The sequence below is a fragment of the Brienomyrus brachyistius genome, chromosome 22, assembly GCF_023856365.1.
Source record: "Brienomyrus brachyistius isolate T26 chromosome 22, BBRACH_0.4, whole genome shotgun sequence".
Lineage (NCBI taxonomy): Eukaryota > Metazoa > Chordata > Actinopteri > Osteoglossiformes > Mormyridae > Brienomyrus > Brienomyrus brachyistius.
This window is the reverse complement of record NC_064554.1, coordinates 9,125,618-9,147,550: the sequence shown is the minus strand read 5'-3', so window position 1 is coordinate 9,147,550 and position 21,933 is coordinate 9,125,618. Positions and strand designations below refer to the sequence as shown.

The window sequence follows — 21,933 nt, the reverse complement described above, 5'->3', positions numbered from 1 at the left end:
GACTTGCAAATCATGCCAAATCTACAAACCAGTGTCAAATGTACTACACAATTACCACATTGCTTGTGTAAACTTTTGTACATTTCTTTGGCTTGTAGTTCCTAGTGGGGGTGTGCTGGGTTATGGGGAGGTGGATGCATTTTGTGCTATTTGTAGGTGTGGTGTTTAAAAACTTCCCACTTTAAACTTGCATTGTGAACATCAGTATCAGTCAGTAGCCAAAAATAGGGTCTATGGTATATACGACTGGTTTTACTGATGTTGCATTATGGTTGTGCGAAAAATTAAGTGTGCCTACATACGTGCCGTTACGGTAGTATTCAACGTAAACATGATACGTAGATTGGGAGGTACTACGCTTCAATCAGTTGGTATTCAATTCTATTTGTCATTTTTGGGGGGAGGGGGAAGAATGAAAGAGGTCTTTCAATAAGGTGGAAGAAATGATGAACGGTTCCTTATATATTTCGTTCTTCCAAGGTCAGCTTGAGTCTACAATGGAGCAAGTCGTGCAGCTTGCTGTCCAGGAGATTACCAAAACCGTCGGAGCGAACTTAAATTCCCTGTTGTTAGAAACGACCGCCAAGGACCAGGAAAACCAGCGGTTAAGGTTAAGGCTCCAGTCGAGTAAGTTTGACTCTGGGGAGGCTGGAAATGCTTGTGCTCACGGTGAAGGTATGGAGGAGGACCCGACGAGCGAAGATATAAAGATTCCGGTACACGCCGCCAATCTAAGCTCTCAACTCGCCATGCACATCAGCAGTTACAGACTGGAGCAGAGAGGGCAGGCTGTCGGTAAGCTCTCTCGTAAACTAGTTTGTTTTCTTTTCTTTGGTCTAAATCTTTTTCCTATCAGTAATTTTGACGTGTTTTTTATTTAATATTTTGCTACGGGCATGTCTGGATGTTGTTTCCGATGCTCTGCGCAGTGAAAAGCGCTGAAAAAAAAACGTTTGCGTGACGTCAGGGAATTTGCAGGGCAGAAGGCTGTAGCATCAGCGTATTGCGCTGTTCTTTAAAATGCAACGTGTTAAAAATATCCATTCATTACCTTTTACATTTCCATCACTTAAGATTTTGGAAGTAGAACAACACCTGTACGTTCATTTGGGACAATTCTTAATCACTGTCATCAATCGATATGCACTCGAATTAAATACATTTTTAAAACATTTAATATGGCAAAAAAATGTTGCGGCAGGGATAGCAATTCATCGTTTGGTCCGGGGAAGATACCGAATATACAAACCGTATGGCTGTCAAAAAAAAGCGTACAGTGCTAGCGACGGGCCGAATGTCTTATTTGGTTGCAAATGTTTGAAAGGCATGAAGCCCACGATGGTTGTCAGTGATATTAACATATTAGCGTTAATCATATAAATGCCTTATGAAAAACCTTAAGGTAGTGTCTGAGTGAGAAATTCCAGTATAGCGAATATTGGGTAATGGTGTATTGCACCAAAATCCATTTGAGCTTCTTTAATTGGTTATGTTCTGATTTTGGAATGGGTGATTTCTGTTCTATTTATTTAAAGAATCCCTTTTTTTCTCTCTAAAAATTTTGCATTTTATTTTCCCCTAAAGGGATAACTGCACCGTATCACCACTAGACAAATGCATTGGAGTAAAATATGCTTGCATGGTTCCCTGCTGGGTTGTGAGACATTTGAATTCTGCTTTTTATTTGACTTGCAAATAAAATGTGCAATATTTGTATGAAAATTTTGGTGAAAGAGAAAATGTCTGGGGTCTGACATGCAACAACTTTTGTCTTTACATATGTGAACAGAAGCCAACTGACTGTGTTACATGTCCCGTGTGGGGCTTGTGGGACAGGTTGTAGTACCAAAGCCTCCAAATTTACAGAAGACAATATACTGAGTATCAGATATCGATAATGGGAGGTTTCAGGATTTTCATTAACTACGTTTTGTTTCCCCCTCGTATTTAACATTTATGTAGTTATGTAGAAAATAGTAGAAAATAAAATACCAGATACTTACAAAGTAATGATTAAATACTATATATTTATAGTATTGACTATATACTATATTATGCACTTTTTTCATAAGATATCACTATACAGATATTTATGATTAACTCATAAAATACCAAATAAAAGCCCTATGTTTCATAACGAAAAATGATTATTTATGCTTTGAAACTAACATTAACAAAATATCTGGAAATGTGTATATTTCTCTCTCTCTTTCACTAACACACACACTAATGTATGTTTTGCGACAACTGGCCATTGCATCCAACGGGAATTTTGCCCATTCATCCATAAGAGCCTTTGTGAGGTCGGGCCCTAATGTTGGACATGAAGGCCTGGCTCGCCATCTCCATTCTTTAGTCATATGCATACCAAGACATTTTGGAGAATTCTATGCTTCCAACTTTGTGGGAACAGTTTGGGAAAATAGTATGGGGTAATTTTCAGGGTTTGGCCTAGGCCTGTTTGTTCCAGTGAAAGGAACTGTTAATGCTTCAGCATACCAATACATTTTTAACAATTCTATGCTTCCAACTTTGTGGGGACAGTTTTGGGGAAGGTCCTTTTCTGTTGCAACATGATTGTGCCCCACGGCACAAAACAAGGTCCATAAAGACATGGCTGGGTGAGTTTGGTGTGGAAGAACTTGACTGGCCTGCACAGAGCCCTGATCTCAACTTCACTGAACACCTTTGGAATTCACAAGAAGAGTGGCAATTGTTATAGCTGCAAAGGGGAGACCAATTCCATAAACAGGATGCCTTGGTAGTCTTGAGACTTCTTTGTGCCCTGCACAGATTCAAGGTTCCCCATGCAGCAAAGCTACCCCAAAACAAAATGCTTTTTGCCCCCTCCATGTTTCACAGTAGGTATGGTGTTCTTTTCTTTTAAAGCTTCATTTTTTCTTCTGTAATCATAGAGCTGATGTGACTGGCCAAAACGCTCCAGTTTTGTCTCACCAGTTCAACAGACATTTTCCCAGAAGCTTTGGGGCTTGTCAACATGCATTTTAGTGAATTCCACTCTGGCTTCTTTGTTTTCCTGGGTCTTCTTCCATGGAGTTATTATTGTTGGTGCAATCAAAAAGTGACATACCTTGACCCTGGAGCTCAGCTTGATTGGTTTTTGGATGGGTTCCTTGGCTCTTTTTTTCTACCATCCGCACTACCCTTCTGATCAACCTGGGGTTGCATTTCCTCTTGCATCCATGTCCTGGGAGGTTGGCTACAATCCCATGAACCTTATTCTTTTTAACAATATTGGCAACTGTGGTCACAGGAACATGAAGCAACTTGGAGATGGTCTTATAGCCTTTACCTTTTAACATGGTCTTCTATCTGGTAGCTCTTGCCTTTGCTTCCTCTGCTTCATGTTCGGTGTGATGCACACAACGATACCAAACAACACAGTAGCATGTTCTTTCCCTTTAACCAGGCTGAATGAGTGATGAAAAGCTTGAAGGCACCTGTGGTACTAAAGAAGGTTAAACATTTAGTTTGAAACACGATTATAACGCAAGGATAAGTAGTCTCTTTAGGGCTACCAACAAATCTGTCCATACTATTTTAGCATATTTTTGTAAAATAAACAACAATTTTTTTCCAGTTTATTTTTTTGGTTTACTGTACCAAGAAATAAAAGCAATTGTCTCACTTTTCAGAAGAAATGAAGCATAGTTTCAGTGAGCTGTAATGGTACCAACCAATTTGTCCACATCTGTAATATACTTGATAAGTGAAAATCTGTGAATAGATCTTAAGCCTTTTTGTTTTAAATGAGTTTAACGTTCATTGGTGTCGGCGAGTGGTTCTAGTGTTTTATTGGGGGGGGGGGGGGGGTCCAAGCAGTGTTAGCTGCAAGATCGCTGTTTTTCTTTTAACTGGAATTGTTTTATTTTTTATGAATTGTTTTTTATTTTTGAAGTCTGCTTGGTTACTAAAGGTTAGGGCTGCTTAGGGGTTAAGGTTAAGGTTGTCATTGCTGGGATTTAGTGTTTTTCCTCATGTAATTGACTGGCCGATCCCCACTAAGATATGAACACAAGTATGTGTTTTGTGTGTGTGTGTGACTGGGAGAGTGTGTCTGAAAAGGAGTGAATTAAATACGGTTAACCTTTCAGTATAGGGCTGTGTGATATGTATATCATGTAATGATAGAAAAATATCTATCATTTCGTATTTTGCTGTATACTTTTGTCTCAAATCGTTCTTAACAGCAATATTTTAGGTCTTTGGATGATGCTTTGCATTCTATTACACAGCATGGATGAATGTGGGAATGCACAAAGGGATCCGCCTGCCGGATTTGTACCCAGCAGCATTTTCTAGCAGACATACACCACATTTCATTTTCTGGCACTGCCTGATTTGTTCATCCTGCCTTTTTATGGCAAATGATATTTATAGCAAACTGCAGTGGTGGTTTTACTGTTTAGCAAGAACTGGTGTTTATGATTTTGCTGATTGAAAAATATACTTTTTAATTGCATGTCATTTTATGTATTCACTCTGGTTGTCTATTTGCAGTTTTTGGATCACTATTACCATATACCAGGTAACCTAAATTTCTCATTCGTGGGATAATAAAGGTTTATTCTATTCTATTCTAATAGTGTCCTTTTTGGACTCTTACCTAAATATAATATTTGAAATAATAGTTTACTTCCATCAGTTGAAATTGGTGCTTTCTATTGACATTGTATTTTGGGTATGATGGTTCTGAGACTGGAACTGCGATACTAATGTTCACAATCTTGTATCGCTGTTTCAAGATACTGAACTGCCATACCCCCGCAACTCCTACTCCAACTCGCCTGTTGAGCTCTCATTATGTTACCAATGTTACAAAGCTCATTTTTCATTTCACTATAACACTAGAATGCATGAAAATCCCAATTTGTATTCTGTTTAAAGTCTGGGCAAGATGTATATTTTGTAAATATTACACATAGAGATGAAACAATATGAACATTTTATATACGATGTGGCAAAAATTCACAGTATTGTTAAAATGTGCTGAAAGCGTTCAAAAAGTTCTGAAACAAACTGAAACCATTTCAACACGTTTTATATGGAGAGCCACAAAATTAGCAGTACTATGTTCTTTTTGTTTGCATAAGGAATATGGGTCCTCCCTCCAATGGGCTCACCACCTGTAGGAGGGGCCAAAGGGGTTGGGTGCAGTGTGTGTTGGTCAGTGGCCGAAGGCAGGGACCTTGGTGGTCCGATCCTCGGCTGCAGTAGCTGGCTCTAGGGACATGGAATGTCACCTCTCTGGCGGGGAAAGGAGCCTGAGCTGGTGCGCGAGGTTGTTAGGTTCTGACTAGATACAGTCAGGCTCACCTCGACGCACGGCTTGGGCTCTGGAACCTGGTCTCCTTGAGGGGGGTTGGACCCTCTTCCACTCTGGAGTTGCTCACGGGGAGAGACGCCGAGCAGAGGTGGGCATACTTATTGCCCCCTGGCTGGGTGGCTGTACATTGGGGTAGCCTCCCTTTGCCTTCAGGTGGGGGACGGGTCCTGATTGTTGTTTGCTCCAAATGGCAATTCAGAATACCCACCCTTTTTGGAGTGCTTGGAAGGGGTGTTGGAGAGCTCCCCCTGGGGACTCTCTTTTTCTACTGGGAGACTTTAGTGCTCACGTTGGCAATGACAGTGAGACCTGGAGGGGCGTGATTGGGAGGAAGGGGACTGGGACTTCAGAGGCAGCTGATGAGTACTGGCTCGTAAAGCGGATCTCTGCTTCGGTGGTTGCTGAGCCAAAAACTCGGGTGTGGGAGGAGTTTGAGGCCATGGAGAACAACTTACAGACGGCTTTGAGGAGATTCTGGCCCACAGTCCGGTGGCTCAAGGCAGGAAAGCGATGCAGCATCAACACTGTTTATGGTGGGCATAGGGCGCTGCTGACCTCAGCTCGGGACGTTGTGGATCGGTGGAAGGAATACTTCAAAGACCTCCTCAATCCCACTGACATGCCTTCCAATGAGGAAGTAGAGGCTGGGGACTTGAGGGTGGACTCCCCTATCTCTCGGGTGGAGGTCGCTGACGTGGTTAAAAAGCTCCTAGGTGGCTGGCCCCTGGGGTGGATGAAACCTCTGATTCAGGAGGAGCAGTGTGGTTTTCGCCATGTCCGTGGACCAGTGGACTAACTCTATACTCTCAGCAGGGTCCTGGAGGGTGCGTGGGAGTTTGCCCAACCAGTCTACATGTGCTTTGTGGACTTGGCGAAGGCATTTGACCGTGTCCCTCGGGAAGTCCTGTGGGGAGTGCTCCAGGAGTGTGGGGTCCTATACTTCCGTCTAAGGACTGTTCAGTCCCTGTACGACCGGTGTCAGAGCTTGGTCCACATTGTTGGTAGTAAGTCGGACTCATTTCCGGTGAGGGTCGGACTCCGCCAAGGCTGCCCTTTGTCACCAATTCTGTTCATAATTTTTATGGACAGAATTTCTAGGCACAGTCAGGGCATTGAGGGTGTTCGGTTTGATCACCTCAAGATTAGGTCTCTGCTTTTTGCAGATGATGTGGTTCAGTTGGCTTCATCAGTCCGTGATCTTCGGCTCTCACTGGAGCAGTTCGCAGCCGAGTGTGAAGCGGCTGGGATGAAAATCAGTACCTCCAAATCGGAGACCATGGTCCTCAGCACTCCACCCTTTTCCAGCTCTCTCCGAGTTGGGGAGGGAGTTCTTCCCCAAGTGGAGAAGTTTAAGTATCTCAGGGTCTTGTTCACGAGTGAGGGAAGGATGGAGCAGGAAATCGACAGGTGGATCGGTACGACATCAGCAGTGATGTGGGTGCTACATTGGTCTGTCATGGTGAAGAAGGAGCTGAGCCAAAAGGCAAAGCTCTCGATTTACCAAAGTGTGTTCCTACCCTCAGCTATGGTCATGAGCTGTGGGTAGCGACTGAAAGAACGAGGTTGCAAATACAAGCGGCCGAAATGAGTTTCCTCCGCAGGGTGGCTGGGCTCTCCCTTAGGATGAGTAGGTCGGTTATTTGGGAGGGATTCATAGGAGTGTCACTGTTCCTCCACATCGAGAGGAGCCAGATGAAGTTACTTGGGCATCTAGTCAGGATGCCTTCTGGACGCCTCCCTGGTGAGGTGTTCTAGGCATGTCCTATTGGGAGAAGGCCTCGGGGGAAAACCCAGGACACGCTGGAGAGACTGTGTCTCGGCTGGCCTGGAAACATCTTGGGATTCCCCTCGAGGAGCTGGACAAAGTGGCCATGGAGAGGGAAGTCTGAGTTTCCCTGCTTGGACTGCTGCCCCTGCAACCCAACCTGGAAAAGTGGTAGAAGATGGATGGATTAAGACATTTTAAACAAGGGTTAATAAACATTTGCGTGCTATTGTATGAACTTGGCATGATTTCTCCACAAACCTTGCCTTTCCTCAAACTGTTTTCTAAGATATATTGGAGTTTTAGTGATCAGTTTAGTGACCAGGTTACGGATAAAACATTTGTCGTCTGTCGACCACTGAGGTCATTTTATCCTAGCTAGAACCATTGTTCTCATCTATGTTTTCAGCAAACACTATCAACCAATTCATCAGACAGCTCTGCCAGCTCTGCGGGGTGGTACACTACCTGTTCTCCCTCTCACTCAGTCTGCTCTGGAAGACATTTGGTGTGGTCTCTATTCCAATGAAAGGGCACTCCAGCTCCCTTAAAGACTTCACATCTCATGATGATATTCAAGGGGCTGGTAATGGATCCCCTCCAGTTTGCCTGCTAGGCACGCATGAGTGGACGATGCCCTTATCCATTTGCTCCACAGAGCCTACCCCCACCTAGGTTGTTTGTACTGGTTGCAGTGTCAGTCCTTGAATGTAGTGGTGGACACCAGTAGTAATGGGAGCTGTCAGGCTGAAGAAGGAGGCTATCCAAGCTTAGTTAGCTTGTGGGGCTCCAGAAGTAACTTACAGATTCCTGTAAACATGGGTGTGGGAGGACTTTAGTGAGGTCATTGAAAATTACTTTCAGTTGGTCTCGAAGTTTCTGACAAGTTGTCAGGTGATTGAGGAGGGGGAATATGATTTTTCCCATGCTGTTTACAGTAGGGATGGAGAGCTGTTGCTTAAAAATAGGTATATAATCTGGTGGTGAAGAGAGTATTTGAGGACCTCCTAAATCCCACTGATATCTCTTGGAGGAAGTAGAGCCAGAAAACTCTACCCATCACTAGCTCTAAGGTCACTAAAGCAGCCAAAAACACTTCAGTGGTAAAGCTCCGGGATGGATGATATATGCCCTGAGTTCCTGAAAGCTGTTGATGATGATGATGATGATGATGATGGGCTGTCTTGGCTGATATGCTTCTTCAAAATTACATTGGTGGTTGAGGACAATGCCTTTAGGTTGGCAGACTAGGGTGGTGGTCCCAGTTTTTAACAAAGAGGATGTGTTCCAACTTCACGGGGGGGGTTAAAAACACTTCTCAGCTTCCCTGGGAAGGTCTTTGCTGCCCCTGCCACCCAACCCCAGATAAGCTGTAGACAATAGATGGATGGCATACTTCACAAATTACCTCAGAGTGGCTGAGGTTTAATTAGTCTGTCATGAATGGTCAACATTACTACATTGGTTAGTGTGTAAACAGATAAACACAATTATGATATATTTTGTGAAATATGATTCTAACCAAAAATATTGCGATTATATGATATATTTTGTACATCATCCACTACTAAGTGGAAACTGAACGCGAGTTCAACCATCAGGCAAAATAAGCGTACTTGTTTGCCAATATTGCATGTTGTTTTGGGACACACTGCCCCAAAATTCAAGCAGTGTCACATAGTGATAGCAACAAGAAGCGAAGTCACGATCACATTAGGGCTATCAAAGGGTGTTTTCAAAAGCAATGATATTCCGGCATTATAAAATCCCAGAGAGAAATTTCTTCAAGCAGCTGCCAGGGGGTTCTCTAATATAAATTTAGCTGCAGTTTACCCAAAATACTGCAGTACAGCCAAACTGTAGTCTAACTGTGAGGCTAAGAAATTGTCTGAATACTGCATGCTTAAAGTTTTTTTTTTTTTCTTCTTTTGTCTCATTTGTGTTTGTGGTGTTTTAATGTTCTTCCATCACAGGGGCTGTGGTTTCCTTCTGCAATCTATACATTCAATTAAGTAAATTGGTGTCTCATAATTTATTTTGTGTCAGTGTGCATCCTGTCCAGGGTGTCTGTCTTGTGCCCTGTGCTGTCTTTGGACTCTCTGAACCTGTACAGAATACATGTTTTGAAGATGAAAGGATTGGGATACATACGTGATACATACGTGATATTTGGAATTGTAGCAAACTTTTTTGCATTGTTTGTGGTTTTCTGTAGGGATGCACCTATTGTATTTTCCTTGGCCGATCATGATTCACTGATTATTCTGTCTCTCTCTTTTTTTTGGACCTGACTTGCTGAAAACCAATTCTGGTCTATTCAGATTTTTCTCACTTGAACAATTAGGACACCAAACATTTTTTTAAAACCTTCTTTAATGAATTTATCTTTCTGCCAACAGAATGGTAGCACTTTACATTAACTGAACCTTCATAATGCCTTTAAAATGCATTTGTAGAACATTCAGTGCACAATGCATAATGAATTCATAGGACATTCATAAACAGCAAATATACCTTGACATCCTAACATACATACCGTAATAGCTTTAATATACATAACAAACATTACAATAGTTTCATTCATTCATTTATTTATATATATATTTATTTATTTGCAGATCAATTGAAGGCTGTGATGGAACAGGTACTGAAATTTGCAGTTTTGGAGTTAACGAAGATTGTAGAAGCCAGCTTTGATGACCTGCTTTTGGAACTGGTGAAAAAGGAGAAGGAAAGCAAAATTCTGAAGCAAAGTTTGGTAGAGGGTGATCAGATTTCAAGGCAAGATTGCAATATAGATCTTAAATCCCCAGAAAACCGTTCAAGATGCCCCAGCAGTTCAGATAAAGGTGACCAGGATAAAGAGTCATCTCAGGACCCACCAAGTAGTAAAAACTGTGGAGCCAATGTGGAGCACAGTGAGAAACCAATGAGTGTGGAAACAGGTAAGTTTTTAACTTTTTCATTTCTTTTGCCATTAATACAAGTTTACCGTGTGTTCCCCGGATATGGAATACATGTACTTTTGCTGTCAACTGGTCTCCACCCTCACATACTTATCTTGTTAGCAGATTAACTCAAAAAGTAATTGGGAGGTCGACTTCAAATTTTGCAGGCACATTACATTGATAGAGATCTGAAACTGATAACATTTTGACATAAATTGAAGCAGCACTGCATTGTGATAGTGACGTGAAGGGCAGCCTCACACACTTGATCTTATTAATGTGATAACTTCCAGACCATAACCCATAAAGATCAGTAAAATATTTTTTGAGTTATCAGATTTGGAGTTAAAATTCTACAGATATTGAGACAGTAGTTGCAGCTGACAGCAGAGGGCGAAAAGGGAGGCTGCAGCACCATCTTGTGAACACAGCCATCTGCAATGAACATTGGACAGAACAGTGTTTCTCAAACTATGGGACACGATTTCCTGAATATTATAAAATATAATTTATATGCATATATATATGTTTAGTTAAATGTGATTCAGTAGGTTATTATTGGGTAAGTAATTGTTAACCTTAGAAATTAAACTTTTAAAATAACATATCCTATATGGAGATAATTTAGTTATCACCATATCGGATATTTTAAAAGTTCTATTTTAATGCAAATCTTAATTTAATGTTTTATTGTACTTTTTTATTATATTAACTATTTGTTAATTAAATCAAGTGAAAGTTAAATTCGCTATATAAATATACTGGGCTGGGAGTAAAGGACGGGGTCATAATGAGCTAGTTAATTATGGGGCCAGCTCAGTGTTGTGTTTGCAAGATGTTTGCCCTTCTGGATGTTTGCGTCCAGTTGGACTTCATCTGCGAGCGCTGTAAGTTAGTGGATTCACTCATGATCGAGGTTCGCGACCACGAGGAGCAACTGACTTTCATCCGACACAACAATGAGTTAGAGGAGGGACTTAATACGACTTCTAGAGAGGCAGTGTGTACGTCACAAGCGGGGAGGGGGGAGAATGAAGGGCAGAGAAGTCGAGAGAGCTGGGAGAACGTAGGTCATAGACGTAGACGTAGGGCGTACACAGTTTACAGAGGCGGCATCACCTGAAGTGACTGTGTCTAACCGCTTTCAGGTGCTTCTAGCTTTAGAGCCGGAAGAGACTGGGGAGGCAGTAGGGTCCTTGGGCACTGAGGAGCCCCCTTCCCCCAGGAAGAGGGAGATTGTGTTAGTAGGTTATTCGATTATTAGAGGTGTAGACAGTTGTGTGTGCCCATGATAGGGGGTCCCATACGGTGTCTTGCCTGCCTGGTGCCCAGGTAGGGGACCTTCCGAATCGCGTGGACAGGCTTTGGCCCTACCCGGAGTGGATCCATTGGTCATGGTGCATGTTGGCACCAACGATATAGGAAAGGGCAGGAGGGCTGTTCTGCAGGATAAATTCATAGGAGTCGCGGATAAGCTTAGAAGCAGAACATTCACGGTGGTATTCTCTGGAATACTTCCTGTGCTACGTGCAAGACAGGCTAAGTTAGCTGAGATAAGGAGATTAAATGCGTGGTCTATTTTATGATATTTTATGGGTTCCACTGAAATAAAGGTAGCTGATTATGAGAAAGACCTCGGTGTGTATGTTGATGCTTCCATGTCCCACTCTCGCCAGTGTGGGGAAGCAATTAAAAAAGCCAATAGGATGTTGGGTTACATCTCTAGGTGTGTGAAGTTTAATTCAAGGGAGGTGATGCTACGATTATACAATTCCTTGGTAAGACCCCAGCTAGAATATTGTGTGCAGGTTTGGTCACCATACCTTAAAAAGGACATTGCTGCCTTGGAAGAAGTTCAGCGTAGACCAACCTGGCCTTAATGGGGATGTTTTGCAGACAGAGGTTGGCAGAGCTGAATTTGTTTAGACTCAAGCAAAGGAGACTAAGTGGTGACTAGTTGCAGGTATCCAAGGGTAGGGGAACACTTTAGTTTGGATCTGAGAAAGAACTTCTCATGGTGTGTAATTAGAGTATGGAATAGTCTAGGGTAGAGTACCCTAGATTCCTTCAAATTTGAACTTGACAAGATCCTGCCAAATTTAAATTATTAGTTTAATTCCCTCCAAGCAAGGTTAATGGGCAGAATGGCCTCCTCTCATTTGTAAATTTATGTTCTTAATATTGCATATTGATCAAATTTAAGTACTTCCCAACAGTGTCGGCCGATGCCGATTTTATCTTAATTTTATTTTTTTTTATGAATATTGGCTGATACAAATTTCATCGTAAGCTGCATTCAAGTGTTCCTTATACAGAGCTTTGCACTACTTTTGGACTGCAAAACAGATCTTATCTGTGTGTAATTAAAATCAGATTCAACCTGCACTATATCATCTCACGTGTTACTTGAACCTAATGATCTCACTATTTTTACTGATATCCAGTTTGAAGCTGCACCAGTGTTGCGTGAACTGCATTACTTTTGTTAAATTGCATTACTTTTGCTGTCAAGCCATATTCCTGGAATGGAATTCATAATTTAGTTTTTTTGGAGTGACTCTTGGTTTGTATATTTTGTTACACTTTGTCAACATTTTATTGACTAATATTCTGATAATTACTATTTAATGTTTCCTTTTAAAGAAACTCGTTTTTTTCAGCAAAAAATTCAACAAATCATTTGTTAGATTAGTTGATTAATAGAAACTTACTGCTGTGGGGAAAATGCATTTTAATACAGTACGCCTAACCTAAGAAACATCATAGTCTAGCCTACCGTAAACATGATTAGAAGACTTCCATTATCCTATAGCTGAACAAAATCACAATATGATGAAAGTGTTGAATATCTCATGTGATTTATTGAATAATGTACTGAAAGTGAAAAACAGAATGGAAATGGAATGCCCATTGCAAAATCAAAATATCGAACACGAACCATCGCAACCCAGGGTGCATCTGTATAAACATTAAAGAAAAAAATCCTCTCAAACTCTCTTGACATCTGTTTTGGCATTTATTTGTATAGCTGAAATCTACCAATATGCTGATTTAACATATAGATATGGAGTAAGCTTCTGGGCAGTCCTCCACAAATATTGGTTTGTATTTGAAATTTTGGCCATTTTGCACAATTGTGATGTTGCAAAATCTGTTGGTTTTAGAAGCTGAAGCCCCTGAACACATTGATACCTGTTGCTTGTCAAATCAGCATATGATTGGGATGTAGGTAATGGAGCAGTGTCACTTCCTTTTTTGCAAACAATGTGGAAAAAGCACCACTATATGGCTTTGGTGGTTTGGTGCCACCACATGGTCACTTTGTGATGCTTGAGTACCTTTAGTTAACTGCAGCAGATGCCATAATGATTACGGGACTAATTTATGACTCGCAGGTTGCAAGCTCAGTATGCAGGAGTGCACCTGTGTTATGTCCTCTTATTCTTCCTGTTCTTGTGCGTATAACTGTAGGTCATTTTAGAATGGGGAAAATTTGGCAGATTTTTGCTCAGCTTTAAGCTGTATTGAAGGCAACTTTTTAAATGTGTGTTACTCCCTGTACTTCAGTTATTATTCGATGGACTGACTAACTCATTTCCCCCTGCATGATCAGTGACAGGGAAACAGACTGTCCTTTCTGTAGCTCAAGACTGGGTACCCATTCTGGACAAGGTCTTTGGCCAAAAGTGGTGCAGCGACTTGTGGCAGAACAAAGAGCTCGAAGGTGTGGAACACGTGGTTGCAAGCAAGACAGGCGCTACATCCATAGCCAGCCCAGATGGTGTCATCCCAGAGAAGAAGGACGCCCTCTTCACCAGCCCGCAAGAAACCACTTCAGGTAGGATGGATGTGTGGAGTAGGCACCACAATCAAGGAGGATTTTACTCTCGCTGTTAGAACATTCAGATGTACTATCAGTCAGTGCGAAAACTTTTGTATAGAGCAGATATTTAATTTTGGTTGATCTGTTTCCAAAGGAAGTTCCTTCATGTATGTGCATCCATCTGTTGGCGGAGATCACAGCCCCTGCCCATCTGGTGATGACCTCCAGCTCAAATCTCCCTCCATACTGCACAGACTCCTGACGATTCCATCGCAAGGGCTCAATGAGCTTCTCTGCTCTAACCATGACATTCCTGTCGAGCCGTTACCCATGTCGTCTGGTGCGTCGCCAGACACACACGAGCATCAGAGGGAGCCACAAGTCCTTAATGCAGATCAGTTACTGCCTCCTGGGGAAGAGGAAGCAGATGAAAAGGAGTTTGTGGAGGCCAAAGCCCCAGTGGGGAGAAAGAACTACACCTGCAAGCAGTGTGGAAGGAAATTCAGCCGGCAGCCCCTGCTGAAAGTCCACCAGCAGACACACAGCACCAGTTCTCTGGTGCGCTGTTCGCTGTGTGGGAAGCGCTTTTCCCATCCCGAGCGTCTGCAGGCACATCTCCGGACTCACAATACCACAAGAACTTGAGCAGTTACATGACATCTTCATTTATCATCTGACACCTGTGCCTCTTACATACAGCTCTTTACTCCATTTAGTTTGCTAAATGAAGGAAGCCGTTGGTCTGGCATTTCAGTACATGTCATCTGTAGTCTGCATTCAAGGTAACAGAAGAAAGATGACACCAAATGGAACTTTAGCTAGAAATGGACAATGGTTTACAATAAGTTGTCTTAGTCATGCAGGTGAACATCATACAATAAACTACTGATCTCTGATAGCAAGGTAGTCATAGTTTTTAACCAGTGACAGCACTGATCATGAGGTAATATAGATTGACAAAGATTAAGTGTTCTGAAATTCAAATGACCTTTTCATATGCTAAAAATATGTTCAATCTATGTGAACTAAGCATCATGGTTAAAATGCAACATAATCAAAAGAAACCCATCTTACCATTATAAAGATTTTTGATAGTGCAGATCTGGTATCATGCATTTCACAATATGAAAAGGGAAACATCCAAATGCCTCTTCAATGCAGTTTTTTATTACCTTGGCAAAAAAGTCAAATGTATTAAATCTTAAATTAATCTGCTTTGGAGGAGATTACAGACAACCCAAAAGAAACCGACATGCAGGTGTGACGATAATTTGATACATCTTCTCTCCTGCAGTCTTATCCTTGTTTTCAGCCCATTTGCAGAGCTTAGTAAAGTGTGAATATGTGGTTGACCTATTTCCAGTAGAAATGCACGTTGTTTTAATGCAGAAATTTTTAAAAATAAGGAACTTCTGATGCTTGAATATGTTTCCCAGTTTAGGAAAAAGAAAATACTTATTGTAAACCAGAAACGGGTAAAAGTATGGGTGAATTACTGCACAGCAATGCAACATTCGCTTCCAGCGAGCCTACCAAGCGCCCCTCTTTTCTGCAATGTGCATATTCACAAAAAAGTAGAAAAGAAATTCAGGAATTGGCATATAATGTTCATTATTTTCTTTTTATATTCTATTGTGGATTTTGCTTTAATCCTGTTGAAATGTTTACTTGTCTGTTTACATTTTTAAAGGATAAAAATGTAATTTACCCTCAGCAATAAGGATGGTTGAATATAACCCCCTGGCATTTTACATTTTTATATTATTGGCCATCGCTTGAATATCAACTGTTTGTCGGCTCCATAACTAGTAAAAAATCAGTCATAGGTTGCCACAAAGCTCAACATGGAAAAGGTAAATAACTGGCTTTATCAGTGCATTATGCCGTATGTCCTCCTCACCAACACTAGAGACATTCCATTTTAAAATCTTTTTTTTCCGAGTTTTATTTCCATATACATAGTTTCATATAGCCAGTGTTTATCAGTATAAGAATAATGGGGCAGTATGGACCAGTACTCAAATATACATTGACTGACACTGTAGCTTCCTTGGAACAAAACTCAGCTGATAGAGTTGCTACTACCTATATTTATTATTTTATTACTTACATATGTACCTCTCATTTTTAAAAAGATTCCATTCATCTGTTCAGAGGCACAGAACTCATGAGGCACAACGCAGAGGAGACCTTGGGTGGGGCATCTATCCATCACAGGGTGGGACATCTATCCATCACAGGGTGGGACATCTATCCATCACAGGGTGGGACATCGATCCATCACAGGGTGGGACATCGATCCATCACAGGGTGCTCATACACAGTTTTTGAACAGTTTAAGTAAACCCACACCGGCATATGGAGAACCAGAGGCAGGACTTAAACCCTGATATTATTTGTAATATCTGTTTGCAGAATGAGTATATTACAATTTTAAGTACTTATTTCCTTCAGAATATTGAGGAGTCCCACGCTGGGTATGAAATGCGGTGATAAGGCTATCTTTGTATCCTTCATCTACTGAGTGCAAAGGTGAAATTCAAATTGTATATATCATGCTAACAATGCGAACTGTTTTTTGTAAATGAATTTCCAAACATTTTAATGACCTCTTAATTTTACAGTAATTCAGGATGGAATATAATCATCTTTTTTCCCTTATATTTATCTGTTGGAGTTATTTTTGTCTTCAAATGTATAGTATATTACAACTCCAAATACTTTTTTGACCAGTAAACCTCAACCTGTATACTTCACGTTTTATTCTACTAATAAAATAAAATACTGAATAGCTATTCTACCATGTTTTGTTGTTGCTGCTGTAAAGGTATTTTTAAAATCAAACATGTACATTAGTCTACTTAGTGATAGGTTGGTGTTATTTTGAATATAGTATTTCTCTGAATGGTTACTAGCACACACAATACAATATACAAAGTGTAGATGTGTTTAATTCAAATCTGATTGACACAAATGTCATTTTATTAATCATTTTTGAGTAAAATGAACTATTTTGAGCCATTTTATAAATGTTTCATTTCCCAGTTTTTCGTCATATTCCATAAGACCACATTACTAACATCAGATTTGAACAGATTTTCACCTAATTTGAGCAGTTTCTTACTTTTTTTTCTCATAAAAATAGCCCAGTTAATACACCAATATCACTTTCCATTCACTGTATTTGCTCAAGTTAACATCGTTATTTTTAGTGATTCGCTCAGGGTTTATTTCAGTGTGTACTGTACCAAACAGAACTAAGACACGTCCAGGTAAAGAAATGAAATATGTGATGTTTAAAATATTTGTGCAATGATGTGAGACTCATGCATTTAAAAAAAAAAATTAGGTTATTGTAAAACAATAAGCCTTGAGTTGTCTATTGCAAGGACTTGTTTTGACGTTTGTTAAACAATTTTATATATTAATGCATGTTTTTTGTTTAATGCGTACACTAACAGGTTGCTTCCAATGAAATGCTGGCTTAAAAAGTATGTCACATCCAGGGAAAAGTCATTCTGAATGAAGGGACAACATTTTGCCAGGTATTGGAATTGCCAGATGTTCTGATACTGTTATTGAAGCACTCAGTTTATAGAATTCTTTACATAATAATTGATAAATATTCCCTTTCCGCTTAGGTTTGTTTGCTAATCAATGACAAGACGTTTTGCAGGGTGTTTGCAGTCAGTAGATTGCAGAGAGACTACAGATGCAGTAAAGGAGATGGGGGTAATTGATGCTCATATTTTTGGGCAGGGACTGGAGGGAACATGCTGGTTACCTAGGAGGGCTCCAGCTAAAACTCAGAGGAAATGTAGACCTGATTTCGTGCTTCAGTCCTTTTTACTAGTTGTAATGATTTCTTTTCTGCTGAAGAGTAGCCCAGAGAACGGTGTGCTTTTTTCTCATATATGGAACTTCTATTGAACTCATTTTTTAAACTGATTTGTATTTACTGATGTATTTTATTGAATAATTTAATTTCTATGCTTCTGCATTTTTGTACAATTTGTTAAACCAATAAAGGCGCCTCCTGTTAAGGTTTTGTGTCTGTGTAATGGAACTTACCTTTTGATGTACAGGCATGCATTTCTCCTTTATGTAAATTGACTTGTCACTCATTACAAAACTTTCCCCTTTATGGGAAAAAGGCTGGGTCAATGAAATGTATTTTAAATGGGGACAGGGCAGTTTTTGAGAAGGTATGGTACACTGTTCTATCAAACATGTATACCATTACGATCAATAGGCATATTTATGGTCCCCGAACAGTTTTCCCCTTTTCGGAAATACACTGAGCTCGGGTTGCGCGCGCAAGTAAGTGTTCACGACGGAAATGCTTGCGCGAGACATAGGAGAGCGAAACGAGGGAGCGAAAACGGAGCGGAATTAGTCAAGAGGAGAGAGGGTGGAGAACAGAGGAGAGGGGAAAGAAAGAGTTTGTGGTACGACGGCTGTCGGAGTCTTGGGCCTCGGTGGACGTGGCTTGGCTGATTGAGTCGAAAGCGGCGAAAAACCCCAGACGAAAGGTTACCAATAACAGGCAGGAAGAGAAATGAATCGGGACGCCAGCAGGTAGCTAGCCCGCCGGACCGCCGGAATTCTACTTATTTTGTTTATTTTCTCTTTCTGCACATCTAAATGATATTTATGAATGTATGCATGTATGTGGGTTGCCCATCGCGGGTTTAGCTGTTTGATATCTGGTTAACAAACTCGCTTTTGTTTCGACAATATGACGATACTGTGTTAGCAAGCGATGTGTGCACCTACCTAACCTACCGAAATAGTTCGCTAACTGCTGAGTCAAAAAGTGCAGCAGTCCGCTCTATAACTTTTTAATTTGTAGCTTTTTAGCCGAGTTGGCAATAACGTTAGCGGCAGGCAAGATGGCTACTACATTTTTGCATTACTACATTTGCATTTTTATTCATTTATGTTTGCTCAGATGTAATCAGAGACTAGGGGGGGTCTTGTTTCTTGTATTGCATTTTTACTCGTATATTTTTTTATAAACTAGTCAGTGGGAAATTTACCGACCATCGTCATGCATCTGGGGATGTTGCTTTGATACGGAACGTGTTAGCTAGCTAGCTAATTTGCGTGACGTGTGGGTTTAAATGCGCTTAAAAACACCCTGCTTGTTAGCTGTTTTTTAGGTAATTTTAACAATTTACATATAGGAGAAGAATTTGAGATTTTCTTCCGTATGTCTCATTCTTTTATGTGTTTACCACTGATAGGTAGTAAGGCCAATTGATTTTTTGAAGTGTATTGCGCTGACGATGCATGATGCATTTTTAACTGAAGTACGATTTGTGGTTATCAACTACATAAAACGCGTGTCCATAAAATTAAAATCGCCAAATGAAATCGGTTAATTGCACGACGACTGGCTGTTATCCAGAGTGCATTCTGAATCCGGCTCGACCGAAAGGCATCCTTTCAGGTCCAGTTCTCCGTTTCCAGATAAGTTGTAGCCTGCTGAAACAAGTTGGATGTAAAATTTTCTCTACTTTCACGCCATCTGTTTATTACTGTATACAATAACACAAGTAGAGTCTAATGAAAATGCATCACATCTTGATGTATGGTAATTGGTTTTGTGGCCCTTTTTTTGTAAGCAGCCTATGTGAAGGGTGTGGTTTTGTAGCGTACCTGTACGTGCAGTTCATGTACGTTACTGGGGCTCTGCTCTCACACTTAAATAGGTCCCGCCAAATATTTTAGTTTTCTCTGGGAAATACAGCACGTAGCAAAAAGAACATAGCATAGTATAACGGGACATCTAATCACATCTGTGTTTATCGAACAGCAGGTTCAATGTATCTGCAATGGTTTGTTGTTAACGTATTCTACCACTTGATACTGCTTATGTTTAACGACACAGTCCTGGTTTATTGATGAACAATAAAAGTGAGAATGTTAAGCAAAAAATATGTTAAAGGTACCTGTAGCTTGCCAAGTCTATGCACAAACAATAAAAATAGAGGCTCTAGCAAAAGAATTGTATACACTATTAACTGTCATGAATCTAGAGTTAGGTTATTGTGAAAAGTTTTTCTCCATTTTTAGGAAATTATAAGGGATTTTTTTTTTTATTCGAGGGGATGGAATTGATAAATACTGTGTATCTGGAATGAGTAGCAAGTCTTAAAGAGCCATTGGGGATGCATTAGTTGAACTCATGATTACCTGTTAAAAATTGTTTGGCCTTTGTGGGTTAGAATGTAAATCTAGGCCTATGATAGGAGGGTTGCAGTATATTGCGCAGTTGCTTCACGCTGCTGTCTTGTGCATTGCCATGGTAGTAGAGTACACTGAGCATGTTAATGCAAGCAAGTAATGTAGTATTTAATCATCACAAATAAGAAATAACTGGAAAATAAAATCGCGTGATGTAAATACAAAATGCACATCACTGCATGTGACCCATGCACACTGAAAGCGAAATGGTTGTAAGCCCACCCTCATTTATTAGTATCATCAGTTGGCTGGTTTTTCAAATGTCATGGTAATACCGAAACAAACGCAAAAAACTAAAGGTCTGGAGGTTTAATTTATTTCTGCCTGGATACAAACACCGTGGCACAAAAAGTGTGGATTAAATATTTTGGTGTATTCGCAGGTAAGTACAAATCTAATTTATTGATTTTTGTTATGTACTCGTATGTATTTTTGTGATGTGATGGTAACGTTAAGCAACTCTGTTGCTCTGTGCTGTAATTTTAACTTTACAGTGCTATACTTGTTATTACAACAAATCTGGTTTGATCTCGCACAAATGAATGTTTTAAAGGTAAATTCTTGATTTATTTTGTTTTTCTTCCTGGATGTTTTGCTTTCATTTGATTGCGGGGCCTGTTTTGGGAGATTTCTCTTTGCTTTCATCTCTTAATGTCTGTGATATTGTCAGACTCTTCACACTGCTGTGTCCTACGTTTATTGGTTATACCCAGTTAGTGTTGTCTCTCTTATATACAGTGGCTGGTTTGTCTAATGTGGAAGATTAAGAATGGCCCTTTTGGAAGTCTCCATGTCATGTTTTTGAAAGCGGACAATTTCATGTAGTAGAATGGGGATTATGAGTTATATCAGTATTAACATGCTAACACAAAAAATCGATGTTCACCAAAGATCAGTAATGTTATTTATGGAACCAAGCACATGGAAACAGTAGCATTTTTGGCATTATTCTTATCGTTCACAAAAAGCGACCTCCACAAACTCTGGCACTATTAGTTTCTTTCTGTCTGATCCACTCTTGAGATATTGTTTGACTATTGTTGACGGTGCTTCCTAGGTAAAACTTTCGCCTCTTTGGATTGCCTTATTTTTAGGTCTACCACAATTAGTTGACGTCGTTGATGACGTTGACACTGAAGGTGTGTCAACATCAATATTTTAAATTGCTTCTTTTTTTATTATGTAAAGGAAACCTTTTTGATTTCTAACATACTTGCATTCATTATAACAAATATGTTCTTTTAATTTCACTACATAATTATGAGAGCAGTTCAAATTATCGCAAAAGAAAATGATAGTTTGTGCAAGATTTTGATGGCATACCGCAGTGGCACTAGTGCTGTACACAAGCACCTGAAGAGAAAACACACTGGTGCTATTCTGGACTGCCAGAATAATCAAAACCACTATAAGCATTGTCTGTTCATGTTTATTAAGTTGCTATTAGTATGGAGAGCTTTTTTATATCCTTTGTCCTTGTATATTAAAGCCATACAGTTGTCTGCCTTCTACCTTAGACTGTCCATTGAATAATTGTTTCAGAAACTGTTTAGGCTACAATCTGTTCTTGTTCTATGTTGATTGACGGTACCGGTGTGTGTGTGTGTGCTTTGGGCTTGTTAGGACCAGTGTTATCATAAACTAAAACTGCAATGAAAATGGACACAAAAAATTGTGAACTGAAATAAAAATGAAGACTATTTACCAAAAAAAGTGTTGGACTTTAAGAACATAAGAAATTTACAAACGAGAGGAGACCATTCATCCAACAAGCTTGTTTGGGGAGAACTCGGTAGCTCAG

The 21,933-nt window shown here is 40.2% G+C and overlaps 2 protein-coding genes across 7 annotated transcripts in view; both read left to right on the top strand.

Annotated features, from left to right (window-relative positions):
- The first annotated feature begins 348 nt into the window (after positions 1 to 348).
- Positions 349 to 17,926, top strand: si:dkeyp-113d7.10 (zinc finger and BTB domain-containing protein 20). 3 transcript variants are annotated; one of them, XM_048990552.1, is made up of 5 exons: positions 349 to 367; positions 481 to 795; positions 9,731 to 10,057; positions 13,674 to 13,898; positions 14,038 to 17,926. In XM_048990552.1, the coding sequence occupies exons 2-5, from the start codon at positions 498 to 500 to the stop codon at positions 14,526 to 14,528; spliced, it is 1,341 nt and encodes a 446-aa protein (XP_048846509.1). In that variant the 5' UTR covers positions 349 to 367; positions 481 to 497; the 3' UTR covers positions 14,529 to 17,926. The 3 variants fall into 3 exon arrangements, with proteins under 3 accessions (XP_048846509.1, XP_048846508.1, XP_048846506.1); XM_048990551.1 differs by having other exon boundaries at positions 349 to 371; XM_048990549.1 differs by lacking the exon at positions 349 to 367 and having other exon boundaries at positions 380 to 795.
- A 128-nt stretch (positions 17,927 to 18,054) lies between these two features.
- si:dkeyp-113d7.1 (uncharacterized protein LOC407709 homolog) overlaps positions 18,055 to 21,933 on the top strand; it is a 28,550-nt gene continuing 24,671 nt past the window's right edge. For 3 of the 4 annotated variants that reach the window (XR_007384553.1, XR_007384552.1, XM_048990547.1), the window contains exon 1: positions 18,055 to 18,461. The gene's annotated coding sequence lies outside the window, so the exon portion shown is untranslated. The remainder of the gene's footprint in view (positions 18,462 to 21,933) is intronic. The other variant, XM_048990546.1, reaches the window with a different exon arrangement.